Consider the following 16,111-nt stretch of genomic DNA (forward strand, 5'->3'; position numbering starts at 1 on the left):
CCCTAAAGTGTGAAAACCAGAGTCAGAGAAGCCTGGTTACCCAGCACTTTGCCTTGAAAATCTCAGATGCTGGCAGTGCTGGGGGCTGTGAAGTGAAAGGCAGGGACACCTCCACAATGTGAACCCTCTGGATGAGGGGAAAAAACCTCCAGGTGCAGGACAAAGAAGAGGGGGAAGCACACTCTAATTCTCAGCTTGCCTGTGCTTCATCCAGCAGGGCTCTGAGATACTCTTCCATTTTTGTGTAAGCAAATTGAATCATAAAGTTCCCTTACTGAACTAAGAATCCACTAATAACAGATTTGCTACAGGTTAAGGGACTGATTCCCTGAATGAAATACCAGCAAGGTATTACCAGAGAAAGGAGAAATCATTATAGAGGAGAAAAAAGAAAAAGGAAAACAAGCTGAAATTAAGAACAGTAATCTAATTCTTCAGTACATGATCTGGAGAACAAAAAGATACCCCAGAGGCTGTTTTTGTACCCTGAATACCCACAGTAAGGGCAAGAAATTTATACTGGACAAGACATTCAATGGATAAAGAAAGTGCTAATCAGAAAACTCATGAGCAATTAACTAAAGCAAAAAAAAAAAAAAATCTATTCACACTGAGCTCTGGAAACAAACAAAACAAATGGTGTAAGTAGCACTGCAGTGAGTCAGGGTTTGGAAATAAATAGAAATATTTCTGCCATAGCCCAGCATACACATTCCTCAGCCTTTCCTCACAGGAGCAGTGTCCATCTTCGGACTCCCTTGGTGCCTCCTCTGAACTTGTTCCTGCTTTAGCAGGTGCTGCTTCCTCTTTATATCCCAAAAACCATGAAAAATCTACATTGTGCATCAGCACTCCTGCAACCCAACACTCTGACAGTCTGCAGTCACTTGCTGCAAATAATAACTAAATAAACTCTTTCCTGCCTGAGATTTGGAGCAGGATTTAGGCACCAAATGAGCTGCAGGACAGTAAGGAAATTTTAATCACAAAATGTATTATTATAATGATAATGTCACTTATTATTTATTATGATGTTTGACCTTCAGTTACCTTTGAGTAACCTTTTTTCACCAGAGATACACCTGGCATTGTAAGCCTCCAATCCATACAGTCAACAATTAACAATCATTAGATTTATATTGTTTTTTTAATACTTTTCAAATGCTCAGAAATAGTCTCCGCATATTTTATTTTTCAGCAGTACTCTCTGGCTTTACACCTTATTAATATACAATATGCTATATACTTATTTTCTAACACAAACTATTTCAAAAATACTCCCATGAATATATGCTATGGTAAATCACATTTCTAAATTGACCTGTACTTAAACTGTGATGAAACTTTTATAAAATGTGAATACTTCTTCCTCTGAAAAATGTGATTAATAAGCAAGGGCCTTAGGGTGCCCAACAAAGTCAACAAGTGTTTTGCTTTTGCTTTAAGCCACACAATTCTCTTATTATTCTCTGCACTGAAAAGAACACTGTTTGCTGTGTCAACATAGCAAATGTCCAACAGTAAATACTGGAGCATATGAAATAGCAGATTTATTTGTCAAAACACTTTTGAGGAGAAAGGCTTATTTGTGGATGTGAAAAGACCAAGGGACACTTTCCAGTTTCTCACTTTTGGTGGTAATTTTAAAGAATAATACCTAAATAAGGTAAGCACTCTCAGAATCAGGTTGGAAAAGTTGTGCTACTTAACACCCTTGTATTTTTTTTTAATAATATATTGAAAAGAAAGGAAAATTACAGAACATTTAAAAGCAGAAATCTGTTCCTTGACTGTGTAAACGAAGGTGGCTTGCAGCCAGAAGAACTGTGATGCTTACATTCTTGACTCACTCCTTTATTTTGCCACCAGTAAATCCACAGGCATTCTGTGTTTACTGGAGACTCTTTTCCAAAAATGATAAAAAACAAATGCAAAAGTTGTCTGTAACTTGAAAGAGGCTTTCTATATGTGGATTTTGCAAAGTTAATGCCCATATTATTCATACTTACATAAGACCCCATGTTCAGATCCCAACAAGGTGATTTTTAAGGTCAGGCTTTTTCTGTCAAACAAGATTTTGATTTTTAAACTAGATGAACATATTTATAATTTCATGAAATCTTCCCAGAAGATAGGGTCATGCTGACCTTTTCAGAGAAATTATATGACAATTGGGAAAGTGATCCTGATAGCATTGTGCTACTAGGAACAAAAAAACATGTTCCAAAAACTTCATCAAGTTCAACCTCTGATGCACCAGCAGAGAGTTAAATGAAAGGAAAATGAATCATCAAAAGGGACTGATGGAAAAAATATTGCAGAAGAGTTTCTCCCTCTGCAAATGGTAGAGAGAGAGAAAGAGGGAGAGAAAGCGAGGGAGAGAAAGTTATGCAGTCAGAAAGCAAGAGGCCAGAAGACAAGAAATGTGCTTTTCCTTATGTGCAGCATTTTGATGGGTAGATGTATACTGGCCACACTTGCTCAGAAAAGGAAAATTTGTTTATTTTGTTGGTTACTGCAAAGCTTTATGATAAATACATTTAATTTGCAACATTCTTTCTTGCACTTCAATACTATTTGCAGATTAGCCTAAGCAGAACTCATCTAAATGCCACACCTCAAAATGTGTTTCCTACAAACACTCTGCAAATTAATTTCCTACAAACACCAGAGAAACATTTGACATTTTCTGGTACATCAGACTGGTCAGAGGCTCAAGGCAGGCAATACTCAGCCCTCATTGTGTCAGAATTACAATTCCTGTCCCTCTGCTGTTATTCACATGGGAATTGGTAAGGCACTCCTGCAGGAGTAGGTTTAGATTAGATAAAAGGAGGAAATTCTTCTCTGTGAGGGGGTGATGCCCAGGCACAGGGTGCCCAGAGCAGCTGCCCCTGCATCCCTGGCAGTGCCCAAGGCCAGGTGGGATGGGGCTCTGAGATGTGGTCCAGCAAAAAGGTGACCCTGACCATGGCAAGGGGGTTGGAACAAGATTAATTTAAAGGTCCCTTCTAACCCAAGTTATTCTATAATTCTAAATATTTTTATGAAGTTGCTAAATGCAATTTTCCTTCCAGCCTGTCCTGTGCTGTTGGAATTATGATTTGTCAGACATAATTTTTTTTTTTTTAAATAAGAGCCTTAAAATGTTTTAGGGTTTTCTGGTCTGTTTCATTCTTGTGTGGGAGTACACAATTTTTCTAATGGATGTCTATGCTAAAGACAAAGATACCACAAGTGATTTACAGCCCATCCATGTAAATAAGCTACCAGGTGTTTCCAATAACTGATAGATAAACCACTAGATTTTCTAAGCCCATTGCTCTGACAAGTCATGGTGATACCTGAATTTATCTCCAGCTGCAAAGCTCTCTTGATCAGTATGTCTCCTGAGCAAACTCTGGGTCTGCATGTGTTAAAAACATCAATAATTATACTTTTTACTCAATTTTTTTCCACAAGGGATTCCTTCTGGGGTTATTCTATCCTGCAAGAATGAGATCTGAGTTGCACATGACACTTGCAGAAGTCTCATATCCATATTTCTTCATTATGCAGTATTTAAACTGTCACTGCTGTAAGAAATCAAGGTCAGGGGAGAAGGAACAAATCCCAGGTAGGAAGAACGAATAATTGAAATTTTGGATTTTAGAATATATTTCTAGGTATCTCCTTAGCAGTGGAGCAGCACTTTCCCCTTGCTAGCAACCTTTGTTGAGTTTGGTCTGAATTCCACATCAGCCAGTGCTGCTTTTTCAGGTGCAAGCATTGTATTTATCCAGAGACACATGTTGGCAAACAGAGATGTTTGGTGGGAAAACATGCAGAGCCATCAAACCATGCAAAACTTGGTAACATTCCAGGAAAAATTTTCTTTTGTGGAGTGCAAGAGGTGACCGACCCCACAAAGGAAAGAATAAAGTTGTCAAAAATGAGTTTGTCAAAAAGAAATAAGAATGTGGCCTACAAAGATTCTGCAGGAAAATTACAGTTACTACAGAATATCCTCATGATCTCTGCAAATAGTAGAATTTTTAATCATTTCAGTAATTCCGTAGTTGGAGTAACCTGAGATAGGCTTACCACTTCTATACAGTCAAAATAAAGTCACACAGAAAAATAGAAGATTATCTTGGTTCCATTCCTTACTCGGAATGATCAAGCTTCATTTCCAAAACTACAAATCACAGCATGACTTTTTACCATCATTTGCTTATCTGTGAAACATGGAAAGCATTTGGAGATCCTGAGATGAAAGGGGTCTTAGCACACCATAAAAGTGAATGACACAGAACAAAAAAAAGAAAAACAAAAACACCAAGAAAACAAAAGCAAACAAAAAACCCACAGAAAAATAAAGTGTTTAAGCAAGTATGTGTAAAGTAAATCTAGTTTATAGTCACAATGCTACTAAATCCCCTAGTTTAGAACGCAACTTCTTGCTTATGGAAAAACAACATTTTAGAGTTTTAAAACACTACATAGAAATCATGTACTGGATGAAATTCTCAATGGCAAGGCACCTGTGGCAGAAAAGCAAGAAATAACTTAATGTATAATAAGCACTACAGTTGTTCATCATAAGCCCCTGAAGAAATGACAGAAAAATAAGTTAGTTGACAGAAGAAGTCTCTGTCTCAGTTCAGAGAGTTTTATTTATCAACAAACAAGTTTTGCTCTGTGACAAGACTACATTAAGGGAACTATTAAGCTAAATGTACCCAAATGTTGTTTGTTTTACCTATCAAAAGTTATCAGTGTCAGAACCACTGCCAACATACAGGCTTGGAAAGAAAGACACAAAAGCTGGTTGTTTTAGGCTGTTCTTTTAAATCACAGTTAAGACTCTGCATGGATACAAGATTTTTCCCCAAAAGCTAACACAGCAAGTCAGGAGACAGCATAAAACCTCAAAAAATAAAGATTAAATCTTTATCTTAGATGAAAATCATCCTGGGGAGAATTGCATGTTTATAACTAAATAACCAGTGAATTTTACATATACATATATATTTGTATATATATATATGTGTGTATATATATATGTGTATATGTATATATGTATATATGTATATATGTATATATGTATATATGTATATATGTATATATGTATATATGTATATATGTATATATGTATATATGTATATATGTATATATGTATATATGTATATATGTATATGTTCATGCATATGTAATATGTGGACACCCTGGGCTGCCTGGCCACATCAACCCAGGGACATTGCTGGACCCAGCTGGCCAGAATGGATACCCAAAAATGTTCTGCAGACACAAAGTGTTTGAAGCACCTGCTCTAGAATTATCCACAATATTAACTTACATGCTCTTTCTCCCACAGGTAGATGATTCAAACCCTGGCCCACAGGCAGAGGAACAGGGGGCATCTCTGACCACATCTAAACTACCAGCTCCTTCCTGCATTGATGGTGTGTTGAAACAAACCATTTGAAGGGTGGCTCCTAACAACTTTTGGCAGCAGCCCCTGAATCAAAATAAACCCAGCATTGCACAGGAATTTTTTGCCCAAATCCAGGAGGCAGCACAGGTGCAATCTCCCAGACAACGAGCATGAGCAGAGCACCAGAAGATGGATGAGAGGTGCAAAGAACTGGAGATGTACAAAACCTGCAGATAAAGACATTTCTGGCAGACACTCACAGGGTGGAATTCCCTGGTGGTCCCTCCCTCACCTGGGAGCTCCAATGCTGGGAGCCTGGGAGCCCTGGAAGCTCTGGCTGTGCCTGTCCCTGTCCCTCGTGGGTCTGTGCCCTTCCCTGGAGCCTCCTGGTGAGATTCCATGGATGCACCTGGCTCACCACATGCAACACCTGGGGCTGCTCACCAGCCCCTTAGCCAGGACCCACAGGACAGGCACAAATTGCAGGGGTGTCACCCCAGTTCCAGGCTTGTCCCCCCTGAGGGCGGCTCTGCTTCCATGGCCCCCTCAAGCAAGATTGCTCTCCTCACATGCTCCTGCTCTGCCAAACAAGTGCTGCCATCATCTTAGAAAATATAGACCCTTTTACTAACAGTGCAGAGGAGGCATTGTTCTGGGAACAGCATCTGGGAACAGTGACACTGCAGGATGCTAGAGAGGTAAGGAGGGGAGGGAAAACACACAAATATAAAGCTATATGGGGAAAAAAAAATTTTCTATCCTATCCAGAAAGCTAATCACTTCCCAAAGCTGAATTGCCAGCCAGATGCTGAGGTGGCTCTGTGCTTGACCTAGCTGGATCCAGGCTTCTCTTCACTGTGCCCATCTGTCCAGAGGCAGTGCAGGTGACAAGGGAAGAGGGTGCCTACAAAGGGAGCAGTGCTATGACCCCTAATACTGTAAATTTCCCTGGCAGAACTAATCCAGGCTACCACAGGCAGTGGCAATTAATGGGAAGTGACACAACTGTGTGGTCTGAAAATGAGGTAACAGAATAGAAGTGTCACTGTGCTTCCCAGGGCAGTGATAAATGATGTCACCTCTGTTTCAGGATGTTCCAGGTGAGAAGCAAGCTTTAACCACACAAATTAGAGAAGGACAATGAAAAGGCATTACACCCAAGAATAAAAAAAATAGGTTACTGTTATATTGCTTGCATTCTTGCTATGCACCACCTTGCTGTGCACACTGAGAATCTCTGTGCTTTTCTCCCTGAGCAAAGAGGCCTTCCTCCATCCACTCCAACTATTATTTTGTTCTCCACATGGCTGACCAACAATGGGTGGGCTACAGAGTGGCTCCAAGGCTCAGGTAATCCTTAAATGTTATTCACAGGATTCCCCATTTCTGGGGAAACTGTACTGGCTTCCCTCAGCAGTCAGTTGGTCCAATTATACTTTTCATATGTCTTTTATCCTCTTTCTAAATTCTGAGCTTGTTTAGGTATTTTTTTTTTTGTCCAGACAATCTTAAAGAAATGGGGAGTGTTCCAGATTTCATTTTCAAAAGCTAGCACTTACACAAGCCACACAAGGGGTGTTATATTAATATTTTATTTGGCAAATCCACCAATCCCAGAACAAACCATACTATTCATAAAGTAAAATATTCTCCACATAGATTAGCAGTCCCTTCATGCCAGGAGGTTAAAAAATAAGTACATTGTCTGCTTCCAAGAAAAAAGGCCTGCAAAATGGTATGAGAATTGAAAAATGAGAATTTGCATTTTCTCCCAGAATTTGCATTTTACTCACAAACAGGTACCTTACAAAAAACAATCAGAAGGGCTTCGTATGGCATGCTTAGGTGTATACAGGACAATAACTGATTTCTCCCATTTTAAGTGAAGCACTTTCTGACTGTGAATTAACTAAAGAGACCATCAGAATCACAGGCCATCTCAGACACGTGAAATCTCATGAAAAGTGTTCATGAATGAGATGCCCTTTAGAGGCTCACATCTTTTCTGCTTTCCCCTAACAAAGGCAAGCTTAAAGATTAATGTTCCACTAAGAGCCAAAGCAAAATAAACTTCTCACAGATCCATGGTAATAATGTTTACTCGCACTCACAGAAAGGAAAGCAGAACCCAGTCAACATATTTTCACTGGCAAACTCCTGAATGTTTTTGCTAACTGCTGTAGTTTCAACTAACAAAAATATTATGACAGCACAAAACATTCATTTAGCTGGTATTTCACTAGGAATTAATTAATTTTTCAAGTCCAATGTGTCAAAATTACAATGCTTGGCGCACAAATGTTTCTAGAGGGAAAATCCTAGTGGTGATCTGTTGTAGCGGGTTATGTTAGTTTGTCTAGTTGCTCCCCCATTCTGTATTGTGGTTCTGTCCTCCATTATTTTTCCCGCCTAAGTAATGTCTGTCATTTAGTTGGTATGGTTACTCCCGCCTTAAGTTCTGTCAATCCCCTTGTTATGTGAGGTAACTCTCAGTTCTCCTCCCCTTGTTTCCCTATATGGGAGCATACTCCTCCCTCCCTGGTCCCAGTCAGTCACTCCCTGCTCCTCCTTTCTTTCCAGAATGTTCTTCACTTTGGGAGCTATGATTGGCTGTGGGACCGGGGCCCCTCCCTAACTATGTATCCATTGGCTTTCTCGTAATGTTGGCTATCCTCAGTTCACTCCCACGCCTTCCTGGATTGGTTCTGTCGGAAACCTGTCCTCCGGATTCCTCCCCCTTTATAACTGCCTGACACCCGTGTCTCAGGGTCACTCCCTGGTTGACTTCTGTTGGGTGGTAAACATGACTGTCATCAGCGAGTGCCCAGCTCTCGGTCTCGTCATTTCTCGCAGCCTGCCAATCAACTCAGCGTGATCTCGTCCACACAGACGCAGCCCGAAGCCTTCTGCCGGTGAGGGGCGTCCGTAGGAGCGGTCCTGGGGCCCTGCCACCAGGATTAGCTCCCCACCTATGCAGTAGCCAGCTGGCCGCCCTGCTAGCCAGGCGGACATTATTCTAAGGCCGCTGACCGCTGCAGTGATCATTGTGGAAATAAAGGAAACATACTAATCTCTGGATATCTGGTTGAAGAATACACCAAAAGCAGCTAAACTCTGCTTTTGAATGCACTGAAATGACAATAGAATGCATGAGCACGGTGTAGGGGCATTTCCCAGCAGCCTGGTGAACATTTAGGTGTCAGCATTGCACAGTGCAGCTGTCCTGGCTCGGCAGGTTCAGGTATGTGCTGCAGCGTGGGTATAGCCTGGTCTTTTCCATCCTGCACACATCCCTCAGCCTCGGGATGAATTGTAGCTCGAAAATGCAGAAAATGTGGTGAGGAGTCTGTGGTCAGCTCCCACTCAGCACAAAAGATTACACCACCTGCACGGCCTTGCCTTTATCTAACACTGCAGCGAGTTCTCATGAGAACATCTTTTTGTTTGACAGTAGAAGTGATTAATAGAGATGTTTTTCAGCCACGAGAACCCTATAAGAGCCCCGAAGACCGGGGCGCCGGGTACCCCTTCCACCGGGCAGAGCAGCACAGCACGCTGCGCCCCGGCTCCACGGCACCGGAATCCCGCACCGCCCGGCATCCCAGCTCCCGCAGAGACGTAAGATCATCCCCACTTCTCCCCTCCTAGCTCTGTCCATGGGGGTTTGTTCGACACTGCAGCTCCTGGGGGGGAGGGGTGGGGGCGGGCATAGCTCCAGGCATCCTTCCCGGCTCGCTGCAGGCTGGGTTCCCTGGGAACAGCGCTCCGGAGCGGGATAGGGCACACGGATCCCCCTGGGAACAGCGCTCGGGGCGGGCACAGGGAGGGATCCCCCTGGAAACAGCGCTCCGGAGCGGGACAGGGAGGGACCCCCCTGGAAAAAGCGCTCCGGAGTGGGATAGGGCACAGGGATCCCCTGGAAACAGTGCTCTGGAGTGGGACAGGGAGGGATCCCCCTGGAAAAAGCGTTCCGGAGCGGGCACAGGGTACAGGGATCCCCCTGCAATCGCCGCTCCGGAGCGGGACAGGGTGGGATCACCTGGGAACAGCGCCCGGGGCGGGCACAGGGAAGGATCCCTCTGGAAAGAGCGCTCCGTAGTGGGTACGGGGAGGGATCACCTCAATACAGCGCTCCGGAGCGGGACGGGGAGGGATCCTCTGGAATCACCGCTCCGGAGCGGGACGGGGAGGGATCCCCTGGAAACAGCGATACGGAGTGGGTACAGGGATCCCCCTGGGAACAGCGCTCCGAAGCGGGACAGGGCACAGGAGGGATTGCCTGGAAGCAGCTCAGGAGTGGGCACAGGGAGGGATCCCCTGGAACCGCCGCTCCGGAGCGGGCAGGGGGCCCCGGGCGGGCCGGGACTTTGGTGCGGGGGCTGTGCTGTCTCTGGCTGTCCCCGTGGCTGGGGACAGTGACACTGCAGCCCCGGCGGCCGGGGCCGAGCGGCGCTGACCCGAGCTCGTCCCGGTTTCATCCCTCGCTCCCCGTGGCTTGGGAAGCTCCGGCCCGGGGGTGCCCCCTCCATGGGGCAGCCAGGGGGGAGCGGTGCGGGACGCGCCCATCGCCCCGGGCCGCTCTCGGAGGCGCTGCTGCTGGGACGGGGGGATGCGCCAGCGGGAAGGACACGGCGGTCCTTCGGGAAAGGGATGGAGAAAGGGGGTGGGTTTGGGTGTGGGGAGGTGCCTCTTTAGCCGCCCAGCCTCTCCCGGCCGCGCCGCAGTGGGAAGGGATGAGCGGTCCCGTCCCGGGATGGCCGGTGCTGGAATATTGGCAGTGGGCTGTGCCTCTCCTGCAGCTCATCCCTCGAGGGTATCTGAAATAAACAGGGCCAGGAGACTTCTTCTCCTTTTTAATGCCTTTATTATAAGTGATGAGCTCAGGATTGAGCAGCTCGACTGGTCTGCAGATTCCCGTCGTCTCTCCCAGGGCGACGAGGAGGAGAAAGATTTGCGCAGCTTTGTCCACTAGGGGCAAAGCTGGGGGTCTGGGCCTGGTGGGGGCCTTTAGGGCGTTGTGACCCTCCGGTGTTACTGCTGCTGGCTCTCTTAGCCGGCTCTCGGCGCCGGGGACGACTCCTGGTCAGTGTGAGAGGGACTATGATGCGGAACATCCGCATCTCTGCAGGCCCAGCACTCCGCTCCTCATGTCCAGACGTCACTCCAATCTCTCAACTCTTAGGTTGCTCGTTGTTTTTGGGGTTTTCTCAGTACATTTGGAGCAGGGGTCCCACACAGCATGCTGGTCCTTGGAGAGATTTTGCATATCCCTCCCCTCCAAAGTCTCTTCTCCTCACTGTTCGGGAGGTCCCCACCCTTGACTGTCTCAGACAAGGGCCATTAACTCGCCCCAGCCAGGGCTTTTACTGATACAAAAACAACTATTAACAACAACGACCCGTAATTACCATAGCACAAGCAGCAGCCCAGCAGCAACAGTGGTAACCTTTTTCTCACAGAAAAAATTGGCAGAATTTTTGTTCATAACAGTATCCAGACCCTGAGGGGTGGAAATAGTGGCTATTGCACCAAGAATGAAGGGATGAATATTAACCTGCGGGTGGCGGGGTGGGGAAAGCAGAAAAATTGGATTAAGAAGTTTCTCGCAGCCTAAAGGCTGCCCAGTTTATCGTGGGTGATGATCGGCACTGGTGAGAAATGCCTGATTTAGTGCTTAATAATGTTAAATTAGGTCTAGGGAAAATAGTCCTTCGGGGTGTCAGGAAAAATCAGGAAAATCTACAAAATCCAGAGATTTATGTCCAAAAAGGAGACAGAGGAGTCCTGCAACTTTATTTGAATAAAGGGAGAGAGGTCACTGTGGCAAGCCCTTTGGAGGACACAGCCTCCTTTAATCCTAAAGTCCCGGCCGCTTTTTGCCCTCTTCCTTTCCCCATTGGCTGAGGTGTAAGGAAGGTACAGCCTACCCGAACCACCTACCACATATCCCCCCTTGAACCTGTCATTTTACCCCGAAGTTTGGAAATGCAGGCTTGTACACACCCCTATCTGCATCAGGAGCCAAGCTGTGCCAGAAACCTGCTGCAGTAGAGACATTCAGACCCATTTCAAAGCCATTAACATCCACCCATTGCTTCATCCATGGAATTGTTTGTAAAGATATTAGCTTTCCTCTCAAGGGCATCACCCTCTCAAACCCGGGTGCTGGCTGTGGGAGACATGAGGGTGCTGTGTTGGAAAATCCCAGATCTACAGAGACTGAGAGGCATTTTAAAAGACTTTATTCCATTATCAGTCTCATAGAAGGGTGAGACATAAAACTCAACACCATTCCATCAGAAGCCACCCTATTTCCTGGGTACAATACCTTTATAAATGTTTTTCAGCCTATTAGCTTTTGCTATCGCTTCTAACCCAAATAATCTATTTTTTTTCCCCCACGTGGTCCTGCTGCAATGCATCCTTCACAGTTCTAATTCTCCAAAATATCTGTCCTTTTGCAAGGCCATCTTCTGAAACTTGTTTCTAGCTCGATCTCTCTCTCAACAATGTCATCTCTATTCCATGGCACAGCCCTGCTAGGCCTGTGAGAAACGGGGTGAGCTGTGGCATGCAAGAGAGGAAAATTTGGGAGGGAACGTGCAGCAGGACAGGGGCTGGCAGATGGAAGTAAAACTTTCAAAAAGTTTAAAAAAAAAATTTAAGAAATCAGGCACCCTGCCAGGCCATGCCCAGGCTGCAGATGAGATGAGCAGCATCTGGTGTTGGGGACGTGTACAACCCTTCCTGTGATGGCTAATGCAGGAATGTACATGTGTCCTGAGCTGTGTGACTGCTGCTTCCTTCTAACAGGTATCCTTTTTCATGTATGTTTCATCAGTGCACATTTTATCATGTGCAGTTAACTCCTAATTAATTGTGAGAAACAACACTCACTCTTTCAAATTTGTAGAAGTTTAATAATGGATAAAAAGGACAATATCCAGTGCTGGGGTGCTTGGGTGCTGCCAAAAGCACACTGTTAGCCTAAAACAATTTTCTTATATACTTTTAATTACATTGGTTAAATGCATATGAATGAGGTTATCGGTATTCAAACATTCCTGCGGTTTTACATATTCTGGGAATTCTGTTGTTTGGTTGTAACTTTGACTTGTCTGCAGGCAATCCTGTGGATTAAATAGATGTATTTTATTTCTTCTTGAGGTTCCATTCTGTTGTTCTGACAGTTCCTGAAAACTGGAGAGTCAGTAGTAGATCTTTCTCTTGGCGTCCTGATTCTTGTCACTGTTATCTCATAATTCAGATAAGATAGTCCACAAATACATCAAATCAACATAGCTATTTCACAACTTTGAGTTAGTTAAAATAAAAGTATTTAACAGTACACAGTTTCTATTTTAATATTATGCAAAGGTCTAAGCTATAATATATAAATATACTATTTATAAACTACACATGGCCAGAGCATTGGCTGCAAAAGATGACAGAAAAAACTGTCAAAAACTGCTTTTTATACTATGTTAAAGCAGTTAAAATGGATTACAAATAGTACTATATTAAAATAGTTTTGATGAATAATAACTTGCAAAAGCAAATACATAAATGTGAAAGCCAATACTTAAATTGCCATTTATAACAATAATCACTATTACAGCGACCTGATGAGGTCTTCTGGGTGAGAGATGGACGAGAATCTTGTTTCATGATCACAAGGCTAGATTTATTGATATATGATATATAATACATTATAACTATACTAAAAAGTATAAGGAGAGAAGTTGCAGAGGCTGCTAAGCTAAGAATAGCATAGGAAAGAATAATAACAAAGTTCTGTGTCCAGCAGAAAGCAAGGACAAGCTCTCCTGTGAGTGGTCAGCAAATCCAAACACTCACAAAAGCCCAATCACCGCTGCACCTGATGCATTCCACGCCAGCCGATAACAATTGTTTACATTCTTCTTCTGGGGCCTCAGTTTCCCAGAAGATGAACAAATCCCAAAGAAAGGATTTCTATGAAAAAAGGTCTGCGACAAGTCACTTCCAGGGTTCACACTATTTATTAGACGGTGAAGGCACACCTAGGAAAAGCAAGAAACAAAAATCCAGAGTCAATCAATCCAAACCAAAATAAACTGAAAACTATTTACATGGAGGTAGGGGGTGTAGGAGGGGGGTGACAAAGGATAAAGGGGTAAGGATAAAATGGAGTATGAACTAAAGGTTCAATTGCACTTTACAATATTTAAACTTAACAACACATTAAACTTAACAGCATTTAGCTTAACTTACAACTTAAATGTAACAATTTAGCAAAGGACTCATTTAGGATTTACTGTAGTACAGAGCATTGTGTCTGCCTGAAAAAAGTCAGGAAGAAGGTTTTGAGAACTCAGATCTTCTCTGATGCATGATTAGCACCTCAGGCAAGTTTGGAAACATCTTCATACTGGATATCTTCAACTCTGCGCCCTTTTAAAGGTCCTGAGTTGATGGTTATTGTCACTGAAAACCTCTTCTCATTGATGGACTCCAAAATGGCTTCATTTCCCCTGTACCCACCATTTAACACCAACACTTTCTTGCCTGGTGCTGGTATTACAGTTTCTAGATGTGTCTGATCAAGTTTCAGTTTGTCCCCAGCGTCTATCACCTTCACAATTGCTGCATATTTATCAATCACTTCCTTAACAACTGCCTTCTTCTTGTGGTATTTCCCTTCCAGCTTTTTTGTAACAATTTTTACAATGATGTCACGCTGTAACCAGTAGTCTGTTCGAGATGTTCTTTTCTTCTCCTCCTCAAGCTCCATGATCTCATCAAGTGCAGATTTCTTCATTTTCTTCTTGGGCTGACCAGAGCAATGAGCTGCTCCTGTTCTTTTAACTGCACCCTCCACCATCTTCAGTGCAAGGACACTTGTTTGAGAAGATGCTGCAACTGAAGTACTTGCTCCTTTCTTTAATTTAAATGTAACTTTTTCATCTTTGTTTTCTCTGCTCAATTCAGTATAGACTGGCATTTCGAGTTCTTTCCCCTCCAAACATCTTCTAACTTGTTGCTCAAGTAATTTAGAAGTTTTTTCTTCATCATCGAGGTCCTGCTTCTTCTTCCCCTTTTGTTCCTGCTGCCTGTGAATGGTCTCTGGGTCCCTGTTGATGTACTGGATGTACCAGCCCTTAGGGGTCTCATCAACCCTGCAGAGCCCTTCTCTCCCCAGCCACTTGGTGAAGTCAGTCAGGGTCTCCCACTGGGTGGCATTCATGTGGATGTGCTCCCGATGGCTGATGTACTCGTTGTACACAACGTTGTTGTGCACTCTCCTTGTTCCAAAGCGCCTCCTGAGCAACTCCAGGAAATCCCTTCGGAATTCCTCGGAGAAGTAGTCCATGAACTGCTGGGGGTTCTCAGCAGCCAGCAGCAGCTGTCTCTGGTGGGACTGGGACATGCAGTGACACTTGAAGCCGTTCTCATCACGGCACTGCTTCTGGCACATCTGGCAGTACCAGCGCAGCTTCTGCAGCCCCTTGCTCTTGATATGGTTAGAGATGGCCTTGGGGCTAAGGAAATCTGATTTCCCCATGACACCAACCCTGTTCCAATCCTGCTCCCAACCCTGTGCCTGTGCAGTTCCCGCCCCCTCTGGAAATGGCAGTGGCCAATTACTAAATAGTGATTTACTTACACCCCTGTCTTACTTTTAAAAAGTGCTTAAGAATTTTGGAACCACAACTATGGGAAAAACAAAAACCCTCTGTGCTGGTTTGAAAGCAAACCAGTGGGAGATCCCAAGTCACAACTACAATTTAAAATAAAATGAAGCAGTACAAAAACACTGCCAGAGTCAGAATAGACCTGACCACCTGTGGGTCAGGGTGGTGGCAAAGTCCCATTCAATGGTGGCTCAGCCCTCCTGCAGTGACAGATGTTGTTCTGTTGGAGCGAGGATCCTGTAGAAAGGTGGAGTTTTACTCTGGAGGTCCAGTGGTGCTGTAGATGGGCCTGGTCTCCCTCTGGGAATGCAGTGGAGAAGAAAGCTGCTCCTCTGGGAATCCAGTGGAAAAGGCTGCCTGTGGTGTCCCAAACTTCACATTATATCCAGTTTGGAATGCCTGGCTCCTCCCCCTGGGCAGAGCATCTCATAATGGGATGATGGAGTTTTATCAGCCATGCAGGGACACTTAATGGCCCACTAACAGAAGATAACCCCCCAGAGGGAGGATGGGTCTTGGAAGAGATAAGGAACCCTGCCCCACCTGGTTTTAACAGATAAAGCATACATGCATTTGGTTACATCTTGCATTGCAACCTAGGGCACCCTCCAACATTTTTTATGTTAGAAAGTCAAGGCATTATTTCATTATCTGGCCAGGATGTTGTTCTGGCCAGCATGTACCATAGAAAGCATCTCATCCACACACATAGCCCAGGTATGCAGACAGAATCAATCCATCACACACCACTTTTACAAGATTTTTCAGATGTTTTATACAGTCAAAACTCATAGAAATTAATTCAGTCAGCATTCATGGGTCCCAGGTTGCAAAGTTCTTATATTTGGTGCCCTATTGGATCTGGATTTCTTTGCTTCTGATGTTAATTAGATTTTCATTCCTTGATTTTCTTATCAGGGTTTTCAGGAGGTTTCTCCAGCTGTTCCAGAGGCAGAGTCTGGGATAGATGTTCCTAAATGGGTGCTGATGTTCTGTTGATGGCCTTTATCTCTTTGGTGCT

General features: G+C 44.1%; 1 protein-coding gene across 1 annotated transcript; it reads right to left on the reverse strand.

Annotated features, from left to right (window-relative positions):
• Positions 1-13,799: 13,799 nt before the first annotated feature.
• Positions 13,800-14,960, reverse strand: LOC132073912 (DNA/RNA-binding protein KIN17-like). Its single transcript, XM_059473222.1, has one exon. The coding sequence runs from the start codon at positions 14,958-14,960 to the stop codon at positions 13,800-13,802; it is 1,161 nt and encodes a 386-aa protein (XP_059329205.1).
• Positions 14,961-16,111: the final 1,151 nt, after the last annotated feature.

The sequence above is a fragment of the Ammospiza nelsoni genome, chromosome 5, assembly GCF_027579445.1.
Source record: "Ammospiza nelsoni isolate bAmmNel1 chromosome 5, bAmmNel1.pri, whole genome shotgun sequence".
NCBI classification, from domain to species: domain Eukaryota; kingdom Metazoa; phylum Chordata; class Aves; order Passeriformes; family Passerellidae; genus Ammospiza; species Ammospiza nelsoni.

Excerpts from the sequence above, each read along its gene's own strand:
- LOC132073912 (XM_059473222.1), bottom strand. The coding sequence starts at position 14,960 with ATGGGGAAATCAGATTTCCTTAGCCCCAAGGCCATCTCTAACCATATC.